The 18047-nt window shown below is 40.9% G+C and overlaps 1 protein-coding gene and 1 non-coding gene across 2 annotated transcripts; both read left to right on the top strand.

Annotated features, from left to right (window-relative positions):
- The first annotated feature begins 2673 nt into the window (after window positions 1-2673).
- EIF4G2 (eukaryotic translation initiation factor 4 gamma 2) lies at window positions 2674-15960 on the top strand. The gene is made up of 23 exons (XM_066252802.1): window positions 2674-2854; window positions 3227-3238; window positions 4580-4706; window positions 5027-5092; window positions 5605-5745; window positions 6292-6394; window positions 7274-7405; window positions 7816-7882; window positions 7970-8121; window positions 8644-8754; window positions 8947-9030; window positions 9116-9214; window positions 10059-10200; window positions 10290-10450; window positions 10806-10919; window positions 11569-11694; window positions 11849-11953; window positions 12040-12255; window positions 12339-12597; window positions 12877-13081; window positions 13225-13436; window positions 13523-13644; window positions 15130-15960. The coding sequence occupies exons 1-23, from the start codon at window positions 2674-2676 to the stop codon at window positions 15193-15195; spliced, it is 3003 nt and encodes a 1000-aa protein (XP_066108899.1). The 3' UTR covers window positions 15196-15960.
- On the top strand, window positions 10973-11112 carry LOC136321355 (small nucleolar RNA SNORD97). The gene has a single exon (XR_010728616.1). It is a non-coding gene; the product is annotated as a small nucleolar RNA SNORD97 (small nucleolar RNA).
- Window positions 15961-18047: the final 2087 nt, after the last annotated feature.

The following is an 18047-nucleotide window of genomic DNA, read 5'->3' as shown; positions in this document are numbered from 1 at the left end:
TCCATATTGTCATATGTTAAGATTTTTTTATAAGAAGGAAGTCTGGATTTCTATGTAATATCTCCTAAAATTTTAATTTCAAATAATTCAAATGTTTAAAATTATTGTGTGGCCCAAAGAAAATATGGCTGCAAGTTTGCATCTCTGATTAACAGGCTGTTAGAAATACAAAATTGAAGTTAGTGAGGGATCTGGGCAGGAGATGTATGAATAGGGAATCCTTAAGTGCAGATAGGATAGCAGATGTTTCAGGAGCTATATATTATATGTTAGAATAATAACCAGCATTTGACATGATTAGTTAAAATAATGTAAAAGTATGAGTTAACAAGTCAGGACTCTAAGAGGTTTTCAATCTTAGAGAAAACTGCTATAAAATGGAAAATTTAAAACTAGCAGATTGTGGCCCTGGCTGGTTGGCTCAGTGTCGGCTCAGCGTGTAGAAGTCCCGGGTTCAATTCCTGGTCAGGGCACACAGAAGAAGCACCCATCTGCTTCTCCATCCTTCCCTCTCTCCTTTCTCTCCGTCTCTCACTTCCCCTCCCACAACCAAGACTCCATTGGAGCAAAGTTAGTCCTGGAGCTGAGGACCGTTCCATGGCCTCCACCTCAGGCACTAGAATGGCTCCAGCAGAAACGGAGCAATACCCCAGATGGCAGAGTATCGCCTCCTGGTGGGCATGCCGGGTGGATCCCGGTTGGCCGCATGCAGGAGTCTGTCTGACTGCTTCCCCGCTTCTAAATTCGGAAAAATGAAGAAGAAAAAAAACCCCCACAAAAACAAATAAACAAAAAACCTAGTAGATTGGAGTGGGTGTATTTAAAATTCAATTTTCTAATAAATTAAAATCTAAATTCCAAACAATGACTTGAATTTTCATATATCCATGATGCAGTGGAAGCATATCAAAATTGTATGTTTTCCACTGATTGAAAGTGGGAAATCTATGTTTCCCACTAATTGAAAGATTACGTTTTATCCAAATTTCCACTTTTTCTACTTGGGTTACTTTTTCCTACTCCACTTTCTCATGTACACTCATGCCTGTAAAGCCCTTATCAGAGGGGTTTACAATCAGCAAAGATTTTTAATTATGTAAAACCTTTTTTATTTTTAATTATCAAGTTACAAGTTTATCAATTAAAAGACCATCTAGATTTTAGGGCTCAGTCAATATTCTCTTGGAAGTCTAGACTAGTGTTTTTAAACACTATTCTATCCAATTAATGTATTACTAGTCATGAATAATATAAAACAGTTATATAAAAGTCAAATATCACATATAGGAAAGATTTGGGGCAACTGTAAAGCCCTACAGAAATTATAACGAAATATTATTCTGATGTTATTTTGAAGCTAGGGGGGGTCCTGAAGTTATAAAGTGAAACCTTTTGTATTTGAAACACAATTTGCACCTTTCCCAAAAACAAGTTTTTTTAAAAAAAACATTTTAACTAATACCAAGAGTGAGACTAATCTTTTCCAGTTGTTAAAGTTCAAGTGAAGTTGACTTAACAGCAATAATTGTGGTAATATAATAAAAGGGGGGGGAATGATCAGCCTAATATATGACAAACATCTGAAGATGCTGGAATTGTTTTGAACCTTCAGAATCACACCACACCCATGGAGCCCTATGATCAGATTTAAATGTCCTAGGAAAAACTGCAACTCTCTTGAAAATTGTATCAAGGACTAGGTACTTTCAACCTCAAGAGCTGTTTTGACATGTCAAATCTAGTTTGGGTCTTTGAAAATACCGCCTTGTATCGAACATTTTCTTTAAAAGTGCGTTACACACACACACACACACACACACACACACGCTTTTGATTACGCACTGTATCAAGAACTGTATATCCAAAATGAAGGTGGGAAAATTTCTGTTGAGTAGTACGTATATGGAAATATGACTCCATTTTTGGATGCCTAAAATGTCGCAAACGATTTAACACTTCATTTTACGGTACCCTCCCTTTAAAATATTACCTGAGAAGTATAAATAGTTTACTCTGCCAGGTTTGAAAAACCTAATACTACTTGTTATGGTGGGCCTTACACAAAATAGAAATACACAGCTGCCAGTCTTCAACGTTTTAAAAACCACTAAAACCAAAAAAGACCCAGGACTAGCAATTAAAATCCTACAAAGCCCGCGCTCCGAAAACATTTCTTCCAAATTGGCCTGGCATATTCTGGGTATTTTCCGTGACCTCTGGCCGGACATATCTTCGGGAAAAACTGTTTCGGTGTGAGGTACTAAAGCAAACAGTAAATCCCTCCTATCCACCCTTTCTCATTCACTCTGCAGGGGGTGGAATAACTAGGGAGCTGAATGAAGCTTTCTTTACGCATTTGGGTGTACCGTCTAGTCTCCTGAGCCCTACTGTGCCGCTCCTCCCTCCCGCCCTCAGGCAGCCGAGCCGAGCACCCGGAGACCAACACTGATTCCAGGCGAGGCGCCCCGTAGGCACCAGGCCTTAATCCTGCAGGCCCATCCCAGGGAAGCCCAGCCTGCGAGGGACAATCACGGCTTCTTGGAGGCGCCAAGAAAGTCAGTGCCCCGACAGGCTACGAACAAGAATCAGACAGAATAGAGGAAGGGCGAATATCCTTCTCACATTTCGGTGAGAAAACGAGGTAAAAGGGAAAGAGGGTGGTATAACTTCAGCATGGGGTGCGGACTCGGGGAACAAAGACAGGAGGAAGATGAGACAGCCACGCCAACGCAGACTCAGAACGGCACTCCGACTTTACGCAAGTGGCTCGCAATTCCACGGTGCTCCGCTCCCCTTACGCCACCGGCCCGGCCTCAGAGCCTTCGCGAATACGGCTTTGCGCACTGCGGCGGGGGTGCGCCGCAACCCAGCTTGCCCTACGGCTCCTCCCCGCCATCCTGCGCGGATTGGTAGTGGACAGAAGGCAGGATGCTGATTGGGTGGCGACGGAGGCATTCGGGGCGGCTCTGGTGGGTTCGGCTGCCCCCAGAGTGATAAGTTCGGCTTCAGACACGCCTCAGAGCCAGCGGTGAGTCGGAGGTCTATGGAGGTGGCGGCGAGTACCGGGTTGTGGCTGCAGCCGCGACTTCTCTGAGCTGAGAGTTTCCAGCCGTTCCCGACTCCTTCCTCCCCCTTCCCTCCCCCTTTTTTGTTTTCCGTTCCCCTTCCCCTCCTTCCCCGTCCCCGGCGACCGGATCCTGAGGAGGCAGCTGCAGTGGCAGCTGAGTTCTCGGTGAAGGTGAGTGGAGCCGCCGCTGCTGCCTAGGAGAGCGCTCTAAAATGGCCGCCGTCCCCAGGCCTCCTCTTTTTGAGTGGTTACAAAATGGCGGCCGCAGGCCGACCCGGGCGGGGCGACTTTTTGTAGCGTTTCCTCCGCGCTTTGGGCACCTGGAAATTCTTCGCCTTTGTTCTTTTTTCCCGTTGCCAACGGAGCAGAAGACAGCAACCCTGGCGGCCCCGGCCGTCCGCGTGGCTGGGAGCCGGGCGGGCCACGGCGCGGGCGCCACCGTCCAAGGAGAGCGTGGTTGGGCTGCACGCGCCGCAGCGGGGAGGGACGCGGGCCGGCCGGAGGGCCCGGCCGTTGGCGCGGGACCAGCCGAGGCGCAGGAGTCCCGGAGACCGCTTCCCGCGGGGAGGTGTGTGAAGCCCGGCGCCGGCCCTAGCAGCAGGGCTGTTGTTCGTGGCGGGGATCGAAGGGCATCCCCCGCGGGCCCAGTGGGACGAGAGAGGGGAAAGAAAACAAGGATTTGTGGTCTTGTGTCAGTTGGGAAGCGGGTGTCAGTCTCTTGGGGATTTATGGTGGGAGGGGGCCCTTTGGGAGGCGGCGGGTGGGGAGGAGGCCGCCTTCCCGAATGGAGAACAAAGAGCCGGGCGCTGGGCCGGCGGGGGTGGCCCGCTCCGCTCCGCCTCGCCGAGGCTGGCCCCCGGCGGCTCTGTGGGGAGGCCGGCGGAAACACTTCCCAGCTCCAGCCTGGCTGCAGGAGTCCACTGCTCTTTGTTCCAGGAAGGGAAGACACGGGGCGGAGGTTCCGCTGCCATGTTGTGCCCTGGTCTTCCGCCTGTTGGGTGCCAGCCGCCGTGCACCCTTGTCCCTCTCGCGCATCTCCCCGTTGCCCTCTGTGCGGAGGAGTTAAGTAGGGACAGAAGGACGGCTGGACAATCTGTCTCTGATTTAGTCTGTTTGGCGTGTCGTTGGGGCATTCAAGTATTAGGACATTTTCCACATAGTATGCCCCTGTTGATAGAGCTAGGTTTCCTGTTATTGATCAGAGTGCTCAGTTTTAAAAGAGGTGGAATGTGATTTTTTTCAAAGATTTGTTCTTAGCTGTTGAGATGTTCTTACGTACATTTTTGTGAAGGTTCTTGGCTTTCTTGAACACAACGGAATTTCCAGGTAGCTAAACAAAACAGAACTGTATTGCCTATTGATTGAGAACATTCTGTTTGTCTTACGAGGTCTGCAATGCAGTGAAAGTTCAATCAACTGCAGTGCCACAATGTGAAATAAATTGTAATTGAAGGAGAGTTTATAGACTTGTATGTTTGCAGTGTCTAATTTTGGTACTTTTTCTCATTCTAGGTTTTTCATTTCTCCTGTCCCCATCCCTCCCCACCCCATCCATTAATATTATTCTTTTGAAGATTCTTCGTTGTCAAGCCGCCAAAGTGGAGAGTGCGATTGCAGAAGGGGGTGCTTCTCGTTTCAGGTATGTGTAGATTTGTTTTGGGCAGTTGTTAGAGAGCAGTCACAAGACCAAAAGAATCCCCACACCAAATAATTCTGAATAAATGTGCTTTACATTTAATTCATAATGTGTCGTGTTTGTTTTTTAAAGTCCTGAAGTTTGCACTATTTTTTATTACTTGCCATGTGAAAAATAATCCGTTATTTGGCTTTCCAAATATTTAGCCTAATCTTCATTTGTGGTGTGATTTCTAAAATACAGAAAAATTAAAGAGATCTTTTATTCCTCTGAGTAACACATAATTGGGGTATAGTTTTAAAAACTGTTTTCCTTTTAATCAGTGCTTCTTCGGGCGGAGGAGGAAGTAGGGGTGCACCTCAGCACTATCCCAAGACTGCTGGCAACAGGTATAGTGAACTTGCAAAAGCCATGAGTTTTACAAATAACAGGTTTATATTAATAGTCGCTGTCATGTGTAATAATATACATAGTTATGCAAGTAGACATCAGAAATTAAGTTTATTGGACATGGTTTCTACTACATAACCTAAATTTAGGTTATACGTGCAGCATGGTCATGAGACTTTAGAAAATGTTTGTTCCCAAGATGAGACGTTGGCATCCCCTGGGAGTCTTATTGGAAAGGTGAATTAGGAGGCACTACCCCAAACCCTCTAAAGCAGAAACTGGGGGTGGGCCCAGCAACTGGTTCGAACAAAGCCCTTCAGGTGATTCAAAATGCACATTATTTGAGGACCACTGATTGTGAGTTTGTAGTTGTTAGGGAAGTTGAGAAACTCAAAACTGAAAAATTTCTATATTTAGAAGGATTTCTGATCAGTATGACATTTGGTATGTATGGTTGGGTGCTGTCTTAAATTGTCTTAATTTTAATTATAAATTTACTAATTTGTACTAGCGAGTTCCTGGGGAAAACCCCAGGGCAAAACGCTCAGAAATGGATTCCTGCACGAAGCACTAGACGAGATGACAACTCCGCAGCAAACAACTCCGCAAATGAAAAAGAAAGACATGACGCAATCTTCAGGAAAGTAAGAGGGTAAGTTTAAATAGATCTATTTGGTCCTTTTGCTAAAAGGAGGAAAGAAGAATGGGTTAGCTGTGTTTCTTTTGTGGCTGTGCTATATTACTCAGGAGCAGTGTTCATGCCCAAAGTGTGTATTTTAAAGAATGCCAGTGTCTTAAAGTTGGATCTTAACAGCACTGTCAGTATTTTGAGGCTTAGCCTTGCTTTCAGCCTGTCATGCTGCTATTGCCAGTGTCTGGTGTATAACCCAGTGATGCACAGGACCAGGCTTAGCTCCTCATCTAGCCCTGATAATAAGGAAGCTCTTGTTTTCTGGATTTGGGGGATGTATGAAAGATTTGTCAGACAGCTGGAGAACCCTAGTTAGGTACAGATTGTATAGTTTAAACAACAGTGGCAGGTTTTTTAAACATCCCTTTGGTTAGATAGGTAAGGAAAACATCTTGATACTAAAGGAAGACGATAGAAGAAAAAAATTACCATGATTTAAAAGCTGTTTTTCAACTCAATTCTTCGTGTGTTGCATGACACTTAAAGTGTGATTTCTTTTTTTCCCAGCATACTAAATAAGCTTACTCCTGAAAAGTTTGACAAGCTATGCCTTGAGCTCCTCAATGTGGGTGTAGAGTCTAAACTCATCCTTAAAGGGGTCATACTGCTGGTAAGTTAAATGTTGGCCTAACTGAAAAGGAGAAAGAAATGCATTGCTCACAAAAATTAGGGGATATTTCAAAATGAACATGAAGCGATAAAATACCCCCTAGCTTTTGTGAGTGGTGTATTTAATAAAACCAAGTTGGTTTTTTTACACTTGCATTATTGCTTATGAGCTAATGTAGGGTTTTCTCCTTTTGTTTTTTTTAATTTTTATTTAGTTGAATTTATTGAGATGACATTGGTAATGATTTTTTTCTTTTTAAGACACTTTGGTATTGGATTTAAGAGCTGGATTTTTAAGTTCTTCATACTGTGTATGCTTGGCGAGTTAAAGTGGGCTTATTGTGAGAATTTATATTTGATACTAAGGAGTACTGTACATTTTCAACTTAATTCTGAATGTTGACTTGACTCTTCTATTTTTTCCCAGGCTATTTGGGTTTTATTAGGTTTTCCTTCTGTGGAAAACACCATATTTTGGTTTTGGAAATGAATTGTGTGATAGTTGATAAAACATTCCAGTGTCTGTTTATATTTGATTTTCAGCATATTTCGAACTCCTGAGGAGGGAGGGGTTGAGCCTACTAATGAGATCTGTATAATTGAATTTTTTTGATACAGTATAATAGCTAATATTTAAATTTTTGGTTTTTCCAGGCTGTGTGCTAAGCACTTTACATACGTTGTCTAATTTAGTTTATACAGTAATCCTTACAAAAGAGATATTCTTACTCTGAAATTATAAATGAGGCATAGAATAGAGATTTTGCTGGTATGAAATTTGAGATCTAAGATATTAAGACTTCAAAGAATTACTGAATTATAAAGGAAGAGTTCTTTTAAGTTGTCATTTTTAGTATTTAATAAATGATATTTTCTATAGATTGTGGACAAAGCCCTAGAAGAGCCAAAGTATAGTTCACTGTATGCTCAGCTATGTCTGCGATTGGCAGAAGATGCACCAAACTTTGATGGCCCAGCAGCAGAGGGTCAACCAGGACAGAAGCAAAGCACAGTAAGTGATAATATTTGCTTTGCCTCTTTTTTTTTTTTAAAGTGAGGGGATAGGAGCTCATAAGGCAGACCTTCGCATGAGTCCTCACCGGGATCTGTCTAGCAACCCCCATCTAAGGTTAATGCAAGCTCAAATCAGCTGAGCTATCCTCAGTGCTTGGGGACCACGCTCAAAGTAATCGAGCCACTGTCTGCAAGAGGGGAAAAGAGAGAAGTGGGGAGAGGGAGGGGAAGAGAAGCCAGTGGTCGCTTCTCATGTGTGCCCTGTCCGGGTATTGAATCCGGGATATCTGCATGCCAGGCTGATGTTTTATCCACTGAGCCAGCTGGCCAGGGCTGCTTTACCTATTTTAAAGTTGATTTGGAAGACTCCATTACTAAAACTTGTAAAATGTCTTTTGTTTTTAATAGACATTCAGACGCCTCCTAATTTCCAAATTACAAGATGAATTTGAAAACCGAACCAGAAATGTTGATGGTGAGAGTTTATATTTGACACTAAGGAGCACTGTACATTTTCAACCTAATTCTGAATGTTGACTTGACTCTCCTATGTTTTTTCCAGTCTATGATAAGCGTGAAAATCCCCTCCTCCCCGAGGAGGAGGAACAGAGAGCCATTGCTAAGATCAAGATGTTGGGGAACATCAAATTCATTGGAGAACTTGGAAAGCTTGATCTTATTCATGAATCTATCCTTCATAAGTGCATCAAAACAGTAAGTATGATTGGAAATTTAGGTTTAGATAATCACTGTATACACATACTTATTTGGGGAAATGAGTCCATTGTAATAGCTTATGTTATCTGAAAATGTTAGTAATAAGTATATATATTGATAATAGTGAGATGGGTTGGGGGGAGGTATTTATTTGTTCCACTTAGTTGTGCATTCATTGGTCTGCTTCCTTTGTGTGCCCTGACTGGTGATTTAACCCACAACCTTGGTGTTTTGGGACGATGCTCTAATCAACTGAGCTAACCATCCAGGGCCTAAGCATTTTAGGTAGCTGGCAAAACTTAACTATTCTGAAATATGGGAGTAAGTAGTGTAGTAAAGTAGGAGTAGAACTGATTACTGTGTTAAATAGCTTAACTTGGAGGGATTTCTTCAACACAAACCAAATAGAAAGTACTATGTTAGGTACTGTAGGAACTATGAGTCACTGTAAATGTATGGGAAAGTGGTATGTCTAAACATAAGATTTTTTGTCAACATGGTCTTTTTTTTTTTTTTTAGCTTTTGGAAAAGAAGAAGAGAGTCCAACTCAAAGATATGGGAGAGGATTTGGAGTGCCTCTGTCAGATAATGAGGACAGTGGGACCTAGATTAGATCATGAACGAGCCAAGGTATGTGTGTTCTAACAAATGGTATAAATATTTTGTCTTAATTTTATTCAGATCAGATGGCTTTAATTTGTGATACTACAAAGGATTGCCATATTTAATTACTAACCTTGACTGTAATCTAGAAGTTTTAAAAGCCGTTTTAAAAGCCTTAAATAGTATGTATTTGTCATAGCACTTTTTTTGTTTTTTTAGTCCTTAATGGATCAGTACTTTGCCCGAATGTGTTCCTTGATGTTAAGTAAGGAATTGCCAGCAAGGATTCGTTTCCTGCTGCAGGTAAAACTTTTAAAAATTATGTTGTTGAATTCATTTTTTGCTGTTCAGAATATTAAAACTTACTCATCTATTTTTAAATTTAAAGGATACTGTAGAGCTGCGAGAACACCATTGGGTTCCTCGCAAGGCTTTTCTTGACAATGGACCAAAGACGATCAATCAAATCCGTCAAGATGCAGTAAAAGTAAGATTTTATTTTTTCCTTTTATCAAGTGGGTTTTAAGACTCGAATTGCGAAAGGACCATCTTAAAACTTGAGCGTTTTCTTAATCCGTTGAGGTTCTGCTTCCTGGCAGGTGTCACTAGTTTGGCTCAAAGTTCTTTTTTTTTTTTTTCTTGGTGACAGATGGAGTCAGAGAGAAGGTTAGATAGGGACAGACAGGAAGGGAGAGAGATGAGATGCATCAGTTCTTCGTTGTAGCACCTTTAGTTGTTCATTGATTGCTTTCTCATATGTGCCTTGACTGGGGAGCTACAGCAGACTGAGTGACCCCTTGCTCGAGCCAGTGACCTTGGGCTCAAGCTGGCGACCTCGGGGTCTCAAACCTGGGTCCTTGGCATCCCAGTCTGACGTGCTATTCACTACGCCACTGCCTGGTCAGTCTCAAATAAATTCTTAAAAACTCAACATCTTCTCTTACCTGGTAGAGCTCAGAAATTATATAAGTAGCACTATCGTCTACAGGTTTTTCTGTGTTTTTCCCTCAATATAAGAACTTTTTTAGCGAGAGGGTACAGACAGGCAAGAAGGGCTCGGAGAGATGAGAAGCATCAGCTCATAGATACAGCATTTTAATTGTTCACTGATTGCGTTCTTGTATGTGCCTTGACTGGGAGGCTCCTTTAGGCTCAAGCCAGTGACCCTGTACTCAAGCTGGCAACCTCAGGGTTTCAAACCCTGAGTCCATAGTGTCCCAGGCTGACATTCTATTCTCTGCACCACCACCTGGTCAGGCCCCAATATAAGAATTGTATTTTTAGATAAAATAAGGCCCCAAACAAGTGTTTTATTCACTTTATTTCTTAAGGATTTAGGAGTGTTTATTCCAGCACCTATGGCTCAAGGGATGAGAAGTGACTTCTTTCTGGAGGGACCGTTCATGCCACCTAGGATGAAAATGGACAGGGACCCACTTGGAGGACTTGCTGATATGTTTGGACAAATGCCAGGTGATTTTGAATAAAACTGGTTTGGTTAAATAAAAAAATCAATATAACATAGCAGAGTTGTAAAAAATTGTCCATGTATGTATTTTAAGGTAGCGGAATTGGTACTGGTCCAGGAGTTATCCAGGATAGATTTTCACCCACCATGGGGCGTCACCGTTCAAATCAACTCTTCAATGGCCATGGGGGACACATCATGCCTCCCACACAATCACAGTTTGGAGAGATGGGAGGCAAGTTTATGAAAAGCCAGGTAAGACATTTATAAATGTTTAGACAAGTATTCTTGAAATGTGTGGTTTAGTTCTGCTTTTTTAAAAAATACAAATACTATAGGGTTGTGTATATTTTTCTAAACCAAGTTTTATATCTAGCGGTTACTTTAAACTGAGTTAATGCTTATGCTTAATAAGATTAGTAAAATATTGATAAAGCCACATCAGTTTATTTGACAGGTTAGATTTTTATTCTTCCCGGTTTCATCTTTTACTTTCTTTGGGCAAATTCAGTTAAACTTTCCTATGGCTTGGTTCATTTCTTTGGTACTTTATTACCTAAATTTGTGGACCCCTTTTTATCTAGACTTTCTTTCTCCCTTTCTGAAATAGGGGCTAAGCCAGCTCTACCATAACCAGAGTCAGGGACTCTTATCCCAGCTGCAAGGACAGTCGAAGGATATGCCACCTCGGTTTTCTAAGAAAGGACAGCTTAATGCAGATGAGGTACTTTTGCCTATGTTACTTAATATACCACAGTTTGTCAATTCAGAAATCTATTGCCCGATGATTATAAAGAGACGCGTTATTAAGAGGACTTAATGCTGGAGTTCTTTATTTTCTTTCTCTCTTTTCTGTACTTTTTCTTTCTTTGGATGTCCAGCGTCCTGTGAGCGACGATTATGAGATATGAGGGCAAATCTCTTTTACAGGTCTTTAGTGAGAGCAAGGAAAAAAATGGTTGTCAAGATTTTGATTGTGATTTCCCTCAAATAGAATGACTTAACTAAAAATAAATATTTTAAAAACTTTGTAACCCTTGAGGATCAGTCCCTAGACACAGATGCCTTGGAAGGAGGGAGGGTTTTTAAAAGATACTTAATTTAAGTTTTCTGGTTATTTTAATGATGCTAATCCTAGAGTGTTTTGATATAAGATTTAATAGTATTTTATTTTTTGGATCAGATCTTTAGTTTCCTTGCCAGTAATTAAATTTAACAAGGAGTACCTTTTTAGTTATTGGTGAAATTTACATTCCGCCCTAGATCCTATCATCTTTGTACTCAATCTTAGTATTTGAGTGTTACATTTATTATCTTGTCCCACTGCATGTTGTTAACTTTGGGTATCTCTTTTCATTCATTATCAATTCTAGATTAGCCTGAGGCCTGCTCAGTCTTTCCTAATGAATAAAAATCAAGTGCCAAAGCTTCAGCCCCAGATAACTATGATTCCTCCTAGTGCACAACCACCGCGCACTCAAACACCACCCCTGGGACAGGTATTGAACCATAGTATGATAACTTTTTCGGTACTTTCTGTCTGAAGTTATCTAAAGATTATTTTTTTCTTTAGTGTTTTTCCTCTGAGGTCATAATTTTCTTTTAAAAACTTTTTTATTAAAAATGTATACCTGTTACATTGCTATGTTTTAGACACCTCAGCTTGGCCTCAAAACTAATCCACCACTTATTCAAGAAAAGCCTGCCAAGACCAGTAAAAAGCCACCGCCCTCAAAGGAAGAACTTCTTAAACTAACTGTAAGTTTTGATTAATCCCATAGTCAGTTCATGGATTATATTTGAATTGGGAGAAAAAGTACTCCAGACATTTGTGTTCTTTTCAGGAAACTGTTGTGACTGAATATCTGAATAGTGGAAATGCAAATGAAGCTGTCAATGGTGTAAGAGAAATGAGGGCTCCTAAACACTTCCTTCCAGAGATGTTAAGCAAAGTGATCATCCTGTCACTAGACAGAAGTGATGAAGATAAAGAAAAAGCAAGTTCTTTGATCAGTTTACTGAAACAGGAAGGGATAGCCACAAGTGACAACTTCATGCAGGTAGGATACTTTTCTGATTCTATGAGTATTCTTTCCATTTAAATTTGATAACTAATAAAGTGACTATATATTTCTTTTTTAAGGCTTTCCTGAATGTATTGGACCAGTGCCCCAAACTGGAGGTTGACATACCCTTGGTGAAATCATACTTAGCACAGTTTGCAGCTCGTGCCATCATTTCAGAGCTGGTGAGCATTTCAGAACTGGCTCAACCACTGGAAAGTGGCACCCATTTTCCTCTATTCTTACTTTGTCTTCAGCAACTAGCTAAATTACAAGATCGAGAATGGTTAACAGAACTTTTTCAACAAAGCAAGGTCAATATGCAGAAAATGCTCCCAGGTAAGAGAATGCTGGGGATTTTTTGTTTTTTTAATACTAAGTGTAGATCCCTTGTTACCTTGAGTGGATTTATGTAGGTCATACAGTGTAACTGTCCTGTCCAGATAATGAGATAAGCATTACTTACAAGTAGATTTCACTTTCATAGAAAATTACGGTTTTTGACTACTTCAGATTGCTTCAAATGTCAAATTTTCTTTGCTGGGTTAGTTATTTTTCATGAACCTTATACTTTTGGGAAATTATTACTTGATGGTGAAAATGGTCTTGTGTCCTCAGAAATAGATCAAAATAAGGATCGTATGTTGGAGATTTTGGAAGGAAAGGGACTGAGTTTCTTATTCCCACTCCTCAAATTGGAAAAGGAACTGTTGAAGCAAATAAAGTTGGATCCATCCCCTCAAACCATATATAAGTGGATTAAAGATAACATCTCTCCCAAACTTCATGTAGATAAAGGATTTGTGAACATCTTAATGACTAGGTAAGATGAAGTTGGTCTGTGTATAATGCAGAACTAACCTGTTTTTTCTTTACTAGAAAAAGTTTAAAGGGGCAAGGGATTAAGAATTTTGTTTAACATAGAAAAATTGCTTTTATATTCTAATAAGATCTTTTTCTCTGTAGCTTCTTACAGTATATTTCTAGTGAAGTAAACCCACCCAGTGATGAAACAGATTCTTCCTCTGCTCCTTCCAAAGAACAATTAGAGCAGGAAAAACAACTGCTTCTTTCTTTCAAGCCAGTAATGCAGAAGTTCCTTCATGATCACGTTGATCTACAAGTCAGTGCCCTCTATGCCCTTCAGGTGCACTGCTACAACAGCAACTTCCCAAAAGGTGAGAGGACCAGTATCGGAGGAGTGCGAGTGTGGGCTCATTTTTAAACAGCACACTGACTAAGGAGATTACATTTTGTCTTTTAGGCATGTTACTGCGCTTTTTTGTTCACTTCTATGACATGGAAATTATTGAAGAAGAAGCTTTCTTGGCTTGGAAAGAAGATATAACCCAAGAGTTTCCAGGGAAAGGCAAGGCTTTGTTCCAGGTAAATCTCTTCTTTTGCTGGAGAAAGTTGGTCTGCTTTTTCCAATTTACTTATTACTTTAATCAAGAGTACTTAAAACTAATACAAGCAAATTGGTTTGTACATATGTTGGTTCTGCTCCGGTAAAGTAGGCAGTAAACAGCAAAGTGAGGTAAAGCTATGAAGTGAACGGCTTCAGTTCTAGAGGTGTGTATAAGATGTTAAGTTACAACCTGACCAGGCGGTGGTGCAGTAGATAGAGCATCAGACTGGGATTTTGAGGGCTCATCTGGTTTGAGCAAAAAGCTAAGGTCACTGGCTCAAGCAAGGGGTTACTCAGTCTACTGAAGGCTCGCGGTCAAGGCACATATGAGAAAGTAATCAATGAATAACTAAGGTATCGCAATGTGCGTGCAGTGAAAAACTAATGAATGATGCTTCTCATCTCTTTGTTCCTGTGTGTCTGTCCCTGTCTATCCCTCTCTGACTCAGACTCTGTAAAAAAAAAAAGATGTTAGATTACAGCTGGCTTTTTTTAATCCACTTTAGATGAGTCGGTTGTACAAAATTGAGTTTAAGCCTTTTTTAATGCTGGCAAAGAACAGATTGCTTCTAGGTTTCTCATAGCTTTTCACTCCTATTGCTTCTAGGTTTCTCATAGCTTTTCACTCTTAGTGGAATTCAAGTCCTATCAGATTCTAAAATGACAGGTTCTGTCATTCTCTGATCCCAGATACTCTGTTTTAATAGGTCTCTCTGGTACACGATCCACGTGATTGTGATTATATTTATAACACAGTCAGTACTAGTTTTCAAGGGGATCAAGCTTAGAGAAACACTGGTCTATAGCAGTGTTTGTCGATCACCAGTATGCAAAAGAGTTAATTATCCTGATGTGTTGTATGAAGGTTATGTACTTAATGATTTTGTTATGCTTAGGGTGATTTCTGTCTTTAGTGGTCCCTGAAATAATACTTTTTCACTAGTCCACAAGTGTAAAAAGGTGGAAAACCCACTATAGTATCTTATCTTTACTCCTTAGGGTTACAAACTTGTTTCATGAGGCTCAGTCATGCTTCCAGCATCTATACTTAGCTCTGTCCTTAGAAAATTGAATTCAGCAGTTTGCAGATGAAGCTGGAAATCTGTTTAGAATCTTTTCCCTACCTCCTACCCCCTCTCCCCAGTTACTGCTTTAACACATTTAGGTTTAAAAGGAGTCTCATACTAAATGATCCTGAAATATAATTGGAGCAGTGTCAAAGAATGACATTTGAGCTAATTTAGATATAAACAGCTTATATGTAATCCCAAGTCTAAATAATGAACACTTTATAAGATAACTTTAAATTTGATGTATGTCCTGGAGGCTGTTTGCAATTATAAAAGGTATAATACTACGTAAAATTTTCTCCTTCAATGGATTGCTCGTTTGGTCCTGAATCAAAGCTGCTTTGAGATTTTCTCTGTAAGTAATACCTATTTAAATTACAAATTAATTTACAGGTGAATCAGTGGCTAACCTGGCTAGAAACTGCTGAAGAAGAAGAATCAGAGGAAGAAGCTGACTAAAGAACCAGCCAAAGCCTTAAATTGTGCAAAACATACTGTTGCTATGATGTAACTGCATTTGACCTAACCACTGCGAAAATTCATTCCGCTGTAATGTTTTCACAATATTTAAAGCAGAAGCACGTCAGTTAGGATTTCCTTCTGCATAAGGTTTTTTTGTAGTGTAATGTCTTAATCATAGTCTACCATCAAATATTTTAGGAGTATCTTTAATGTTTAGATAGTATATTAGCAGCATGCAATACTTACATCCTAAGTTCTCAAGCAGAAGGCAGTCTATTGCAAGGATCTTCTTTGCTGCCAGTTATCATAGGCTGTTTTAAGTTAGAAAACTGAATTAGCAACACTGAATACTGTAGAGATGCACTTTGCTCAGTAATACTTGAGTTGTTGCAATATTTGATTATCCATTTGGTTGTTACAGAAAAATTCTTAACTGTAATTGATGGTTGTTGCCGTAATAGTATATTGCCTGTATTTCTACCTCTAGTAATGGGCTTTATGTGCTAGATTTTAATATCCTTGAGCCTGGGCAAGTGCACAAGTCTTTTTAAAAAGAAACATGGTTTACTTGCACAAAACTGATCAGTTTTGAGAGATCGTTAATGCCCTAGAAGTGGTTTTTGTGGGTGTGAAACAAATGGTGAGAATTTGAATTGGTCCCTCTTATTATAGTATTGAAATTAAGTCTACTTAATTTATCAAGTCATGTTCATGCCCTGATTTTATATACTTGTATCTATCAATAAACATTGTGATACTTGATAGAGTTGTGTGTGACTAAGTTAGCATCCACCATTTCCTAAAGGAACAAAACATTTTCAGTACTTTTAAGTTATCACTGTAACTCCTTTGCCATAAGTTTCTCCTTAGGTCAGGTTACTGGAAGAAACGAATAAACAGTTTCTATAATCAAAGGCAGGGCTGAGATCACAAATCTTGTGACTTTAGAGTACATTGCTAATGCATAGCAACTAACTTGGTGAGATTTACTTTTTCATTGTCATACATGATGACCTCTAAAAGGCTAACAACCCTCATGGCCAACACCACATAGCTATTGACCCTGCAGGCATTCCCAGTAGCTGCTGCTCAAGTCCTGGTGGTTCTCTTGGAGAGCCTAGACAGAGGGTAATGAACTTTATTGCTGGTACAGATGACAACCTATGTCTTCAGTGTTTTATTGGCTTATTCTCTTGGGGTAATGAGTAGAACCAATATTCGTGTCCTGTTTGAGTGAGAATAGAATCTAGCCTTTCCTGTGTTTTAGCAGTCCCCATCAAAAATTCTAACAAGTAACCGATTCATAGCTTTTGGTGGCTATCCAATGAAGTGAAGGCTAAACAGAGACAAACACTTAAGAGTGAAAGCTGAGTTGACTAGGCTGGTATGTGAGCTATAGGAGTTAAATTATTCCTTGGCCCTCTGCTTGCCTTCCCTACCAAGAGGGGAAAGTTTTAACCCAGCAAATGTATGGTTAGAGGAGTAGTTCTTTGCTTCAGTTTCCAGCCAGAATTCTCCCATCCAACTACTAATCAGGCCCAACCCTGCTTAGCTTCCAAGATCAGACATGATCAGGTGTATGTTTAGGGTGTTATGAACATGGACTCCAGCGCCAGAATTCTCAACTCTGAGGGAATTGGGCCAAAGGAAGTCTTAGACCTAAAGTGCAGTTGTCATTGGTTGCAAAAGTCAGATTGTTCACACTCCCTCCCCTCCCATGCTTCACGAACAACTCAAATACTGATGACCTCTTGAATAACACTCCTGTCATGCTGTTACTGAACACTATATAAACTACCATGCTATGGGAACATTATTTGGATGTACCCAGCATTCGTCTTGTATGAAAAATGCCTTGAGTATCAGCATACAAATAAGCAATGACTGAAGATTTCACTTCTTGACTGCCCCTTTGAGAACTGTGTATTCATTTTGTCAGTTTTCTATTTTCAGACTGCACCCAAACACAGCAAAGCTTTCTCTAGATCGATAACCAGCGCTAAATTTAGTAGTTTCCCTCATTCCATAGGCAGCATTTGACAGTAAGTCATACTTGGAGACTTCTTTCCAGGACAACAAATGCTTAAGTTTTCTTTCTATTGGCTGTTCTTTCTCAGTCTCCATGATTCCAAAAAAAATAAGACCAGTTGGTTAACAGTCAAATCCTATGTCGAATCATTAAATCTTGGCTCTCCCTCCAAAAACCATTGGAAATAGACAACTTCTGCCACTCATTTCTCTCCTAAATGCCACAATAGCCTTAACTGGGTTGTCTGCTTAGCCCTTGCTCTCCTTTCAGTCTTAACACAGCAGCCAGAGGAATTAGGGACTGGAGGGAGAACCTTGGCCCCAAACCCACCAATTGGCTTTTCAGCTAGATATTTTTTTGTTAATTTGAGAGAAATGTTTTTAAATCCAGTTGTGTACCCATTGGTTGCTTCCTGCATGTGCCCCAACCAGTGGTTGAACCTACAACCTTGGCACATCAGGATGATGCTCCAACCAACTGAGCTACTGGCCAGGGCCCACTTAGGTTTTTAAGAAAAGACTGAGTTTGGGCCCTGGCCTGTTGGTTCAGTGGTAGACCATCGGCCTGGCGTGCAGGAGTCCTGGGTTCGATTTCCGGCCAGGGCACACAGGAGAAGCGCCCATCTGCTTCTTTACCCCTCCCCCTCTCCTTCCTCTCTATCTCTTCCCCTCCCTCAGCCAGAGCTCCATTGGAGCAAAGTTTGCCTGGATGCTGAGGATGGCTCTGTGGCCTCTGCCTCAGGTGCTAGAATGGCTCTGATTGCAGCAGAGCGACGCCCCAGATGGGCAGAGCATCGCCCCCTGGTGGGCGTGCCGGGTGG

The sequence above is a fragment of the Saccopteryx bilineata genome, chromosome 1 (genome assembly GCF_036850765.1).
Source record: "Saccopteryx bilineata isolate mSacBil1 chromosome 1, mSacBil1_pri_phased_curated, whole genome shotgun sequence".
NCBI classification, from domain to species: Eukaryota; Metazoa; Chordata; class Mammalia; order Chiroptera; family Emballonuridae; genus Saccopteryx; species Saccopteryx bilineata.
The sequence above is the reverse complement of the archived record's forward strand: the minus strand, read 5'-3'. Positions and strand labels throughout refer to the sequence as shown.

Excerpts from the sequence above, each read along its gene's own strand:
- EIF4G2 (XM_066252802.1), top strand. The coding sequence starts at position 2,674 with ATGGGGTGCGGACTCGGGGAACAAAGACAGGAGGAAGATGAGACAGCC. Across the intron at positions 9,031-9,115 it reads GGATTCGTTTCCTGCTGCAG|GATACTGTAGAGCTGCGAGA; the intron begins GTAAAACTTTTA and ends TTAAATTTAAAG. Across the intron at positions 12,256-12,338 it reads CAAGTGACAACTTCATGCAG|GCTTTCCTGAATGTATTGGA; the intron begins GTAGGATACTTT and ends TTCTTTTTTAAG.